General features: G+C 35.2%; 2 protein-coding genes across 2 annotated transcripts in view; one reads left to right on the forward strand and one right to left on the reverse strand.

Moving 5' to 3' along the window:
• Window positions 1-1371: 1371 nt before the first annotated feature.
• On the reverse strand, window positions 1372-8609 carry LOC145636026 (uncharacterized). The gene is made up of 7 exons (XM_081687464.1): window positions 8540-8609; window positions 3365-3426; window positions 3216-3287; window positions 2855-3118; window positions 1907-2271; window positions 1624-1806; window positions 1372-1531 (listed from the first exon to the last, which is right to left on the reverse strand). Exons 1-7 carry the CDS (start codon window positions 8607-8609, stop codon window positions 1423-1425), a joined length of 1125 nt encoding a protein of 374 aa, XP_081543590.1. The 3' UTR covers window positions 1372-1422.
• Window positions 8610-11350: 2741 nt separating this feature from the next.
• LOC145636035 (ubiquitin receptor RAD23d-like) overlaps window positions 11351-11939 on the forward strand; it is a 31272-nt gene continuing 30683 nt past the window's right edge. The window contains exon 1 of the mRNA XM_081687473.1: window positions 11351-11449. Within this exon, the coding sequence (XP_081543599.1) occupies window positions 11351-11449 (99 nt within the window). The remainder of the gene's footprint in view (window positions 11450-11939) is intronic.

Genomic DNA, 11939 nt, shown 5'->3' on the forward strand with positions numbered 1-11939 from the left:
CCTTGATTGTCAACGGACCATCCATTTGGACCTTGCAAAACTTGAAATACAAAAACATTATTTTAAAAATAATTAATTAGGCAAAAAATATGTATTTAATCAAATATTACCTATACGACTTCTATATAGCCCATTTACTATATTACTTATCAAATGAACTATTTCTTTCTCATAACATTTCAATATTGGATAGTTGTATGTGTGTAAGCCCTAAAATTGTATAGGAGAGCATTTTATTAAGGTTTATGACGGTTTTTACCCAAAATGGCCCGAATATGGCCTATATGACCTTACTTTGCCCATTTCCTACATTTCTTATTAAATGAACTTTATTTATCTCATAAAATGTCAATATTATCTAGTTATAGGTGTATAAGGAAAGAAATCACATCAAAAGAGCATATTAACACAAAATGGCCCTAATATGGCCCATATGACTTCTATTCAACCCATTTTCTACCTTTCTTGTGAAATAGCCTTTTTGTTTCTCATAACATGTCATTGTTGGATAATATTAGGTGTCTAAGGCTAGAAATCACATCAATATAGCATTTCAAGAAGTTTAACAACGCATTTTACTCAACATGGCCCAAATAGGGCTTATATGACTTCTATGTAGCCCAGCCATTTTCTACATTACTTATCAAATGAACTATTTCTTTCTCATAACATGTCAATGTTGGGTAGTTGTATGTGTGTAAGCCCTAAAATTATATAGGAGAGCATTTTATTAAGGTTTATGACGGTTTTTACCCAAAATGGCCCGAATATGGCCTATATGACCTTACTGCCCATTTCCTACATTTCTTATTAAATGAACTTTATTTATCTCATAACATGTCAATATTATCTAGTTATAGGTGTATAAGGAAAGAAATCACATCAAAAGAGCATATTAACACAAAATGGCCCTAATATGGCCCATATGACTTCTATTCAACCCATTTTCTACCTTTCTTGTGAAATAGCCTTTTTGTTTCTCATAACATGTCATTGTTGGATAATAGGTGTCTAAGGCTAGAAATCACATCAACATAGCATTTCAAGAAATTTTAGGACTTACCTCATCAAGCTGTTGAGTGTCCGTACAATGAGTCACAATGTCAAGCATGAATCTCATCACATACAAAGCACAATCAAGTCCATTCTCTTGTTGTGCGCACTAGCATATGACAAACAAATCACATCAGTGAAACATGCAAAGGAAATGAGCAAATATTTACTACCATAGATTTTCAAGATAATCACAATAATATCATGTAAATTACCAACGGTGTCTTCCATGTTGGACCCTTTGGAGCACGACAATGTAACTTCTTCATAACACTGTAGTATAAAAAATACAATCAAATTTGATTAGTCGTATGATTACTAAATTAGTTATTATTAGCAATAATCATCACTATAGGTTGCTATATATATTTACTTTTGCAATATAGACTTCACGAGCCACTTCTCCGATGATCGAGCTGAATCAAGGTGATAAATTGTGTTAGTGGAATTACAAATCACCATGAGGCTCCAATGCTCCCTACATAAGTTCACAATAGACAAGGTAATTAATATTTAGGAGTCAACATATAATGAGGCCAAATCGATTGAATTTGACATGGTTAGTCATACTCTCTATAACATGGGGCGAATATGAACTTGTCTCCCGCACGCGTTGATTCCCTTATACTCTGTTCAACATAGTACAACACGTCATGGGGGTTGCCTATGATTTTAGTAGTGGATAACTGCTCGGGGCATAACCACCCAACTTTACACGGAGAATCAGTGTCAGTTAAGTGCTCCTGTAGTGCTCTGCGTGCATGAACATTGATTAATTTATCAGATGTAGGATAATCACCATCAATTTGAATAACTTGAAAAAAGTATGAACTTTATGTAGGCATTGAAGTACCTCATGAATGTTTGAATGAGGGAAATGTTAAGCTTTGCACCACGTAGAAATTCCTTCACATCTTCTTTGCTGATCCATGCAATTGCATCCTCATCATAGTGGAACATTGCCTTAGGAAGTGCAACTTCCATGGGATCGACCAAATGACAAGCACGGTTGTGAAGAAAGGTCATGTCAGTAGAGAGCGATTGAAGAACAATGTCTTCAACAATTGGAGTAGGTGGCATGGGTGAACCTTTCGAAGAGTGCAACTTCGACGCTTGTTCACTCTTGGACTGTTGTTCACTAAGCTTCTTCTTAGGTTGATCAATTCTTTTAGGCTTCTCCACCCTCTTTCTCTTTGAAGTTTTGCTTCCATTGGAAATCTGAAATAGTTTGAGAAATAATAAGTTTCAACTCACAATCACTTATAATAGGCAAGTGAGTAGCCATTTCGGGTCAAAATGACTTTTTTTTTATGAATTTGACCCAAAAACTTAGAACTTGGCGATTTTTATGTAATTTCAAATGACAAACACTTATAAATATGTGATTATGAGTTGTTTTGAGATGCAAGGAGTTTATAAGTTGAGAAATGAAGAAAATAGGCAAGTGAGTAGCCATTTCGGGTCAAAATGGCTTTTTTTTATGAATTTGACCCAAAAACTTAGAACTTGGCGATTTTTATGTAATTTCAAATGACAAACACTTATAAATATGTGATTATGAGTTGTTTTGAGATGCAAGGAGTTTATAAGTTGAGAAATGAAGAAAATAGGCAAGTGAGTAGCCATTTCGGCTCAAAATGGCTTTTTTTTATGAATTTGACCCAAAAACTTAGAACTTGGCGATTTTTATGTAATTTCAAATGACAAACACTTATAAATATGTGATTATGAGTTGTTTTGAGATGCAAGTAGTTTAAAAGTTGAGAAATGAAGAAAATAGTCAAGTGAGTAGCTAATTTACCTCCTTATTAATCAACTTCACCCATGCACGTGGCCAATCAACGAAGCTACCTACAGCTTGCCAAAGTGCTGTTATCTCAACCTCCTCTATCGGTACGGGTAGTGGGATGTCTTCGAACCCCGCAACCACTGAATCGATCCCAACCGAGTAATGATGTGGCCCCGCCGTAGCACCCGTCGTCGGTTGGGCACTACCATACGCCACCAAACTCAACACGGTACTATTTGCATGCCCCGGGGCTAGAAGTGCACACCGGGTGTCTTCCTACACAAGTAAATATATAAAAAGAAGATAGTTAAGTAGGACTTTTACAACAGCATAGTTATAACAAAATTCATTAAGGTAGAGGGTTACAAATTACCTGTAACTCTGGAAATTCATGCGGTGTTGGATTTTCAAGCTCCCTCGAGTCCGCATGTGTAGGAGTAGGAACCTACAACAGTACATCAATCATTGCACCTAAAATCTCAATTAATATTTTAAAACTTTTAATAACCCAGTTGATTTTACCTGAGGTGACACATCTTCACCACGTATCTCATCTCCTCCATGTCTATCACCTTCTCCTTGTCCTTTTGGTTCAAAACATGAGTCGACCGGGGTACGAGTGAGAAACGGCAAAGTCGGTTAGTTCATCAGCTTCGCCCAAGCATTCAATTCACCAACTATCTCGTTGCGTACTTGTTCCTTAATTGATGCCACCTTGGCATCCAACTCCCCCGGTGAGTTAACACTGGCTCGAGATGTACCCGATTTTGTGTATTCGGGACCCATCACCTTATTCCATCCAAGCAATGACCCTCCCGAACCTACTACTCGTCCTGGATGGTATGGCCTTCCCAAAGCCATGGTGAAAGGGTCATTCTCAATACTTGGTTCAAATTTGCCCTCCACCATCTCTTGAGTGTGCTCAAGCTATAGCATAAGGAAAAATGAGGTCAGTAAAACAGTTAATGGTTAGATGCAAAAGTGACTTAATTTCAACAATTCATAGGTAACTTACTAGCTTATCCGCCAGTTTTTTGCCCTCTCGCAAAACTCTTGAACCCCATTCCAAAATTCCAATGTATCGCGTCTACCATACATCCAACCACGATCCTTCTCCATTTAGTAAATTGTCTCTAAACATATATATAGCACCATATAATTATAATGTGTAAGTGCTACATATTTTATGTAAATCAAATTCAAGTACAAAACGTGAATATACCATTCATATAGTGAAAAAATGCATGTTTCTAAAGGGTCCTTATCACTCCAACCTAACCCATCCTTGAATGTCTACTCTCACTAGTGAATGTATGTCAACTTTCCAATTTTAAGGAAAATTCGGCAGCATTTCCCCCTAGTTCTCCAAGTACACGATGTAGATAATTAATTACCCACATATGTACCCAGAGAACATAGTGAGGAAATGGTAAGCCAAGATTTTCCTTAAAATCGAAAAGAAAACATACATTCACCACCTAAGTGAGAGTACACATTCAAGAACAGTCCCAACCGGGGACTATTCAAGACTTTCTCCTAATGAGAAAGCATTGAACGGGTATCTAGGCATATGATGATGCAAGTATTCTACATATTGTTGTATTTATTTGCAATTAAACAATACACAAGTTGCAATTTCATGAATAAACTTTTATTAAATGGATAAATAGAAAGAAATATAGCTAAGTAAATTTTATAAGTCATACCAATATAGCAATGCAACTACCCACTTGAGCTCAATATGTAGTCCTCAAGCTAATTAAACTCGTGCTTCAATTCACATATGAATCTATATATTAAAAAAACAAAGATTAGCAACGTCATCAATTATCTAATTAATATATTCACAATTCTCTAATGTATTCAATCTCTAATTTATTCACAACTAATTAGGTGGCAATATCACTATTTATTTCTCTAATTTATGCACAATTCTCTAATTTAATCACAATTCTCTAAATTATTCACAAATCTCTAATGTAATCACAGTTCTCTAATTTATTCACAATTTTCTAATTTATTCACAACTAATTAGTAGCAAGGTCACTAATTCTTTAATATATTCACAATTACCCATTAAAACAACCTAAAATTACACATTAAAACATACAAAAACTCAACTAATTAAGTAACATTCTTACTAATCTCTATTATAATCATAATTACTCATTAAATCAACCTCAAAACAACCCATTAAAACTTATAAATTTTTCAACTAAGGAACAAGGTAATGCAAAAATACTCTAATCTATAATATGTATTCAAAATTACTCTAAACATACAAAATTACTCTAATGTATAATATGTATTCAAAATTTCTAAATAAAAAACCAATGCAAAAATTAAAAAAATTAGGGTAAAATTATATATATACCTTAGGCGGTGGTGGAGGTAGCAGCGGTGGTGCGACTAGTGGAGGTAGCGCGGAGGTGGAGGCGGTGCGCGCTGGTGGAGGGAACAACGCGGAGGTGGAGGCGGTGCGCTGCTGCTCAATTCGAACAATGCTGGTGGCTGGAGGGCGGTGAAAGACAGAGAAAAGCAGGGGAGAATTAAGGGCGGTGGTTTTCGACAATTCGTACAATGCTGGTGGTGTTTCAACTCGACAATTCGTACAACGGCGGTGTTTCAATTCGCCAATTCGTACAAGGGCAGGGGGAGAATGTTGGTGGCTGGAGGAAGGATTGAAGGCGGCCGGTTTTCGAAACCCCTGGTGGCCGCCGGTGAAGGTGACGGCTGTGGTGGAGGGAGAGAGAGGAAGGATTGAAGGCCGCCGTTTTTCGAAACCCAGCTCTAATGAAACAGTAAGGAATGAAGAAGGAATGAAAGAGAAAGAGAAAGAGAGGAAGGAGAAGAAGGTAGTCTGCGTTTTTTTTTTTGAATTGGGTCCGGTTCAATTGGCACCGGTTCAAACCGGTGCCTTTTTAATTTTAGGCACCGGTTCAGGCCAAACCGATGCCTTTTCTCTTCTTCTAAAATCCCGCCCATTTCTGGACCGGTTTTGGGCACCGGTTTAGCCTGAACCGGTGCCATATGGGGGGTGCCTAATGCTTTTTTTCTACTAGTGCAAAATAGACATGATTTCTACATCATAACATCAATCAAATCAATTAAAACACTTACTTTGATGCTTCGTACCTCTTTCTAATAACAAAATACACACGTTAGTAACTTCAAGGAAAATAATAAACAACAATTAAATTAAATAATTGAAAGAGAGATTTGGGACCAAACCCTCAGAAATTAAAACCTTTCACGTCTAGGGTGAAGGCAACTTCGAATATGGCTAGGTGTTTCTTGATCTTGTGAATGCGGAATTTTGTATGAAAACAAAGTAAGAAAGAAAGATGAATGTTTTAAAGAATGCTAATTAAAGCTTGTGAATGAAGAGAATTGGTGAATGATAGATGTAGATGATGAATGAAAACGAAATTTTTGATACGATATTTATAGAGAAAATCAGCCAAAAAAGATAATTTAACAAAACAGAGTCTGACGCTCAGGAAACAGAGCTGGCGCCAACCCTGGCTAGCTGGCGCCAGGCACCAACGGCTAGCGCCAGGCGCCAATGGCTAGCGTCTGGCGCCAAGCCTGGTTCCAGGCGCCAAGGCCTGGGGTCAGACGCCAGTCTTGATTTTAACGCGTTTTCGAAAATCCGATAAGTTTACCGTACTGGAGGATAAAATAATATAATTTCTTCGAAAATGCTATTTGATTTTGATTAAAACTCTGAAAAGTCAACTTATCAATGCTAATTAAATTAGGAATGAAAAGAACCTTCTAGAAGATTCTAGAAGACTAAAACCATTCCTAATTGCATTAGGAATGATAAATCATATTAGGCCCTCCCCTAGATCATTGGGCCGTACATAAAGCTCAAACCGGGCCCAGTTTGGTAAATTGGCCATAACTTCCTCAATATTCATCGGAATTGGGCTTATAATATATCGTTGGAAAGGTCTTTGCAAGCCTCATCCAACTACACCACTATTGGACCCATATCATGGACCAACCAAACTGTATTGGCTATTTTCTTAAAATAAAGTTTTCAAAAACAGAGAGAAGAGAAAAGAAATAAAAACTTTCCGCAACACTAGACCTTTCCACACTTTCGTTTCATTCGACTATGATTCGACGTGAAAGGTACTCATCACTGGGTTTGGTTTTGGGGAGACACAAATGGGTGTCTACAAAAACATACAAAATTTTAATTTTTAACCTATTATTTACACCATACACAATTAGATAACCCTTATGTATTGGGAAGATATTTAGCAGCTTGATAAGAATAATTATGAAAAATCAAAATTAATTGCTTAAATGCTTTGCCATTGTTACGAAATACGAATCGTTTAATTTTTAATTTGGCTGAAATTAACTTTTTTTACGTTAAAAATTCTGAAATGGAGAAATATACATAACAATTTCATGGAATTGAATTGATGTAATTATAAAAATACTAATTTGAATTGATTGAAGAATATGAAAATTAAAGTGTTAGAAATTAATATGGGAGCTTGGATTAATAGAGAGAATATGTTGTGCATAAATAAGGAGGCTCTTGAGAGTTGTAGCATTACAAAAAAAAGTTAAATAAGAATTGAATTTTTTTTTTTTAAAATAGGCCCTCTAATAATCGGGGCCCTGTGCTTAGGGCTGAGCAAAACTACCCGAAAAACCGAAAACTCGAAAAACTGATCCATAACCGTTCCAAAAGTTAGGGTACCCGATCCGATAACCATAACGGTTCGGGTACCCGTTCCGATAATTTGTTATCGGGTATGGTTATGGGTATCATTTTAAAATTAACGGTTACCCGATCCGATCCGATAAGCATTTTTTTTTTGCTTTTTTTCCCCTACTTAAATCTATCAATATAAATCTAAACTTTTACTTTACTTCATAATCACTTTATAATATCAATGATTAGTAATATTATTAATAATTTGGTCAAGATCATATGGTATTGTTATTAATTAGTTGTAAATTATATCATAATAACTACATAATTAAGTTTAATTATCATTATTGGATATCTTATTGGGTTCCCGATAATCGATCCGAAAATCCGGATACTCGAACTTATCGGTTCCGGTTATGGGTATCATTTTTAGTGATTTTGGTTATCGGGTACCCGAACCGATAGTACTAACGGTACGGGTACCCGTCCCATGCTCACCCCTACCTGTGCTAGGGAGCACTTTGCACTCCCTATTCTACGCCCATGTATGGAGACCACTGACTACTACAATCAAAGGTACATTGCTTCAACTTGGAATCAAGTTTAAACGCCAAATTACATTATGATGGATAATGTTATAGTTTAATTCAATTTTGTTGAAGATAGAGATATGATGGCTAGTGGCCCATATAATATTTTGATTAAACCTTTGATAATCAAGCCATCGTTTGCGGATTTTAATTTCTTTGAGGTAATTTTGAAGGATACTCCTTTATGGATTAAACTTCCTAATTTGCCTCTTAATTGCTGGTGTGTTGACTCTTTGAGCTGAATTGCTAGTACTCTTGGGCCATGTTCTTTTGAGCTTAAGAGCAGAGTAGATTTTAGCAAAGCAGATTTCAATAGAGGTGAGCAGAGCATAACAGATTAAGTATTATTTTTAAGCAGAGAAGAGAAGATTTAAGCAGTTGTAAAGAACGGGGCCTAAGTGTCTCTTTATTTGCAGATGATTGTACTACCAGACAAAAACGAGTTTCCTTTCCCTGTATTTTGGTTGAAATGGATGTTACCATAACACTCCTTGATCATGTTTAATTTGGATTGAGGATGAAATGGGAGTTAAATTTAAACAGATTGGGGGACGCCCCAGTTTCTCATAGTGAGGAACATAATTTATTTCTCACATGGAATTTCGTAAATGAACCAACAACTTTATTCAATTGTGGAGTCCACAATAATGAAAATGTTGTTGATTTATTCTCGAAAATGTCCTCATGAGAAACATATTTTGTTTTTCAATATGAGAAACAGGGGATTTCCCATAAGATTGAAAGCCAGCTTACTACAAGAAACTGCATAATGCAAGGGCATAATTGTTCAACTTATGTGAATCCATATAAGCCTGTTGTTGTTGCGAAACAAGCTTTGAAGTAGATCTGGGTTCCTAAAAAGCAACATTTGAATATGGAGATTAAAGGTGGGATTGTTTCTGGATTTCTAAACGGTGGGATTATTTTGAGCAGAATTGACAAAAAATAGGATTGTTAGTCTCCATTGTTTCCCATAAAGAAACTATAACATTCTCCCTTTTCGATGGTATTCTAAATGATTAATCTCAACAAATTTGGTTTGATTTACATGAAAATACATACAACGGGGATATCCAAATGAGCAACATATAACAATGTCATAATCACCTCAAAAACTTTTAAACATAAATTGTTCACAAAACAACGGGAAATTGCTCGTAATTATGTTGAGCGTGCCTTTGGTGTTCTACTAGATTATTAATAGGAAAATTTGTCAGAAACAACCTTTTAAAGTGTCCACTTTATTTAAAACAACTTTTAATTTTTTTTTTTGCATTTTCAGACCACATTATAATTTTTTTTTTATCAAAGACAACCAAATGCTACTTTCCGGCATTGACTCTATTTTTCCCGATGTTGACCACTAGTATGCAACGCACATGAACTCGTATATTGCTTAATACACCAATTTTCCCTCCAATTAACTCGTACTAAAAGAGGGATGAAAGAGAAGCAGGGGTTTTAATAGGAGTTGATTGGAGGGAAAAGGGGTGTATTAAGCAATATAGGAGGTCACGTGACTCACACACTCGTGGTCAACATCGGGAAAAATAGAGTCAACGCCGGAAAGTAACATTTGGTTGTCTTTGATAAAAAAATTTTATAATGTGGTCTGAAATTGCAAAAAAAAAATTTAAAAGGTTGTTTTAAATAAAGTGGACACTTTAAAAGGTTGTTTCTGACAAATTTTCCTTATTAATAATAAGAATACCTACCATTTCATGAAATGTGCAATTGTTGTGGCATATCATGATGTGTTGCATTATCAACACAACATAATCATGGAAAACAAACATGATACATATGAAGTTATGTGAATTACAAAAATTCAAGTGCGCACGCACAATAGCTACTTAAAAATATAGTTGGGTCATCAAGCTAAAATGCTACAACTGTTGGAAAGATTTTTTATTTGAAGAATTTTTTTGTTTCACTAATAATTAATTTATACTATCATATCTAATCCAAAATTTTTAATTATACATTTATGCTCTTCCTCATAATTGTCCACAACAAAGTGATATTGATGTTAATACTAAGTATCATTTAAAGTGGATTAGTTCTAGTCTAAAACTCAATTGACTAAGTGGATTGGTGATGGGAATTGATCTTAAGATCTTTAGTATTGAGAGCCTAAGAGGAAAGCTCTAACTAATTAAGGTATCTCTCACTCATCCTTTTAGAAGTGATAAAAAATTCAGGCCTTTACATCACATCTTGTGCCCAAATCCGCCAAAAAGTAGCCGATTTGTAAGACCATCCTATTTTCGGGCCGAATTGGGCTAGGCTAGCAGGCTGAGTCGATGTTGAACACCTCTACTCTATTGACACCGCTGAGGCAAATTACCCTATTCAAACTTAAACATTGCGGTTTTTTTAAGACCGAAATTTGTGAGCCAGGCACCACCGTTGAGAGAATTCAACCTTATTATTCATGCTTTACCAAAATTATTGCACTCACTCGAACTATTTCCCTCCACAAAATTATTGTACGGAGTTCTCTCCTTTAGTCCTTTTCCTAGAAAAATTCCTTTTTATGCATTTTAAAGGAGAGACCGAGAGACTCAGTGAGTGATAGTGAGAAACTGAGAATGAAGATTTTTGTCAAGAATTTGAAAGGAAATCACTTTCAACTTCAAGTCAAACCCCAAGACACGGTTCGTAATTCCATCTCAATCATTCCAATTTTATATTTCCAACTTCATCTTCTTAGTTCTTTCCTTTTCATGCAATCTGCTTTTTGTTTTCTTAAATAATATAATCGTGTTCATTTTTTGAGACATTGATTGCAACTGCAACGTTTTTATAGAAAATTTTGCACTTTTTTTTGGTTCACATTGCTCTATTTTATTGTTTAATGGACTTGTTTGTACCTAAAAAATTCTGGGTATTTTGTCACTGTTGTGGGAAATTTCGCAATTGCAAATCATTTTGGCCAGAATTATTGAACCAGCCAAAAACAAAAATTTAACTGAAATTGAGTATTGCAAAGTTAATTAAACTAGTAATTATGAAATGGGGTTAAGTGTTAGAATTGTTAAATTTCGTAGAAGGTTATAACATAAAGTTTTCTGGTATATTGGTAACTGCAAGCCAATAATAAAACTGACGGAGTACCTCATACAAATATGTTGTATTCCCTTTAGTTATGAACTATTTCTGCTGATTAATTATGTCAAATTGAGGAAATTGAAAGTGTTTGAAAATGTATATTGAGCATTATGTTTTGATTTCAATTTAATGAGGAGGCAGGGTGTTTCTCTACCGAAAGATACCGAGTTAGCCATGCTTGTTGATTTGAAAGGGACAAATTTTGAAATCACAATGATGTTTCTTATTGTAATTGCATCATGTAGGATTTTTATAGGAGCTGAGTTTGTTAAATTTTTTGTATAGAACATCTAGGATGTGCTATTGTTGTGAATTTGTGGTATAGCAGATATTGGGTAACTGGAAATATTATCATTTTGTTGGCATATGTTATGTAATGGACTGAAACTCGCAGACCAAACTCGCACATAAATATTTAAAGAAAACACAACATTGAGGCTTGACTAAAAATGATGATTCTACTACTTGTAAAAGACAAATTTCAAATTAAAAAGGAAATTAAGCTGAAAGGTTTGAGTCGTGAACTCGTGATTGATTGAAATAAACAAGGTTTCTTACAAAATAGTAGGTTTAGCCTACAACTCTCTAATAGTGTAACTTGAGATCACAAAATTTCTAATAGTGACTTGAGGTCACAACTCTCCTAAAATATTCATTCCAAAGTCTGCCTAATATTTCCTTTCCCTCTCTCTCTATTTATATTAAAATTAACTACCCA

This window comes from Chenopodium album, chromosome 1 (assembly GCF_948465745.1).
Source record: "Chenopodium album chromosome 1, dcCheAlbu1.1, whole genome shotgun sequence".
In the NCBI taxonomy this organism is placed as follows: Eukaryota; Viridiplantae; Streptophyta; class Magnoliopsida; order Caryophyllales; family Amaranthaceae; genus Chenopodium; species Chenopodium album.

What these genes read in the sequence shown, in the direction of transcription:
- LOC145636026 (XM_081687464.1), bottom strand. Translation starts at nt 8,609, where the DNA reads ATGATCAAGGAGTGTTATGGTAACATCCATTTCAACCAAAATACAGGG. An exon ending in ATGAATTTCCAGAGTTACAG is followed by an intron (nt 3,119 to 3,215) that starts GTAATTTGTAAC and finishes TTACTTGTGTAG; the next exon opens with GAAGACACCCGGTGTGCACT. An exon ending in CTCATTCAAACATTCATGAG is followed by an intron (nt 1,807 to 1,906) that starts GTACTTCAATGC and finishes TCATGCACGCAG; the next exon opens with AGCACTACAGGAGCACTTAA.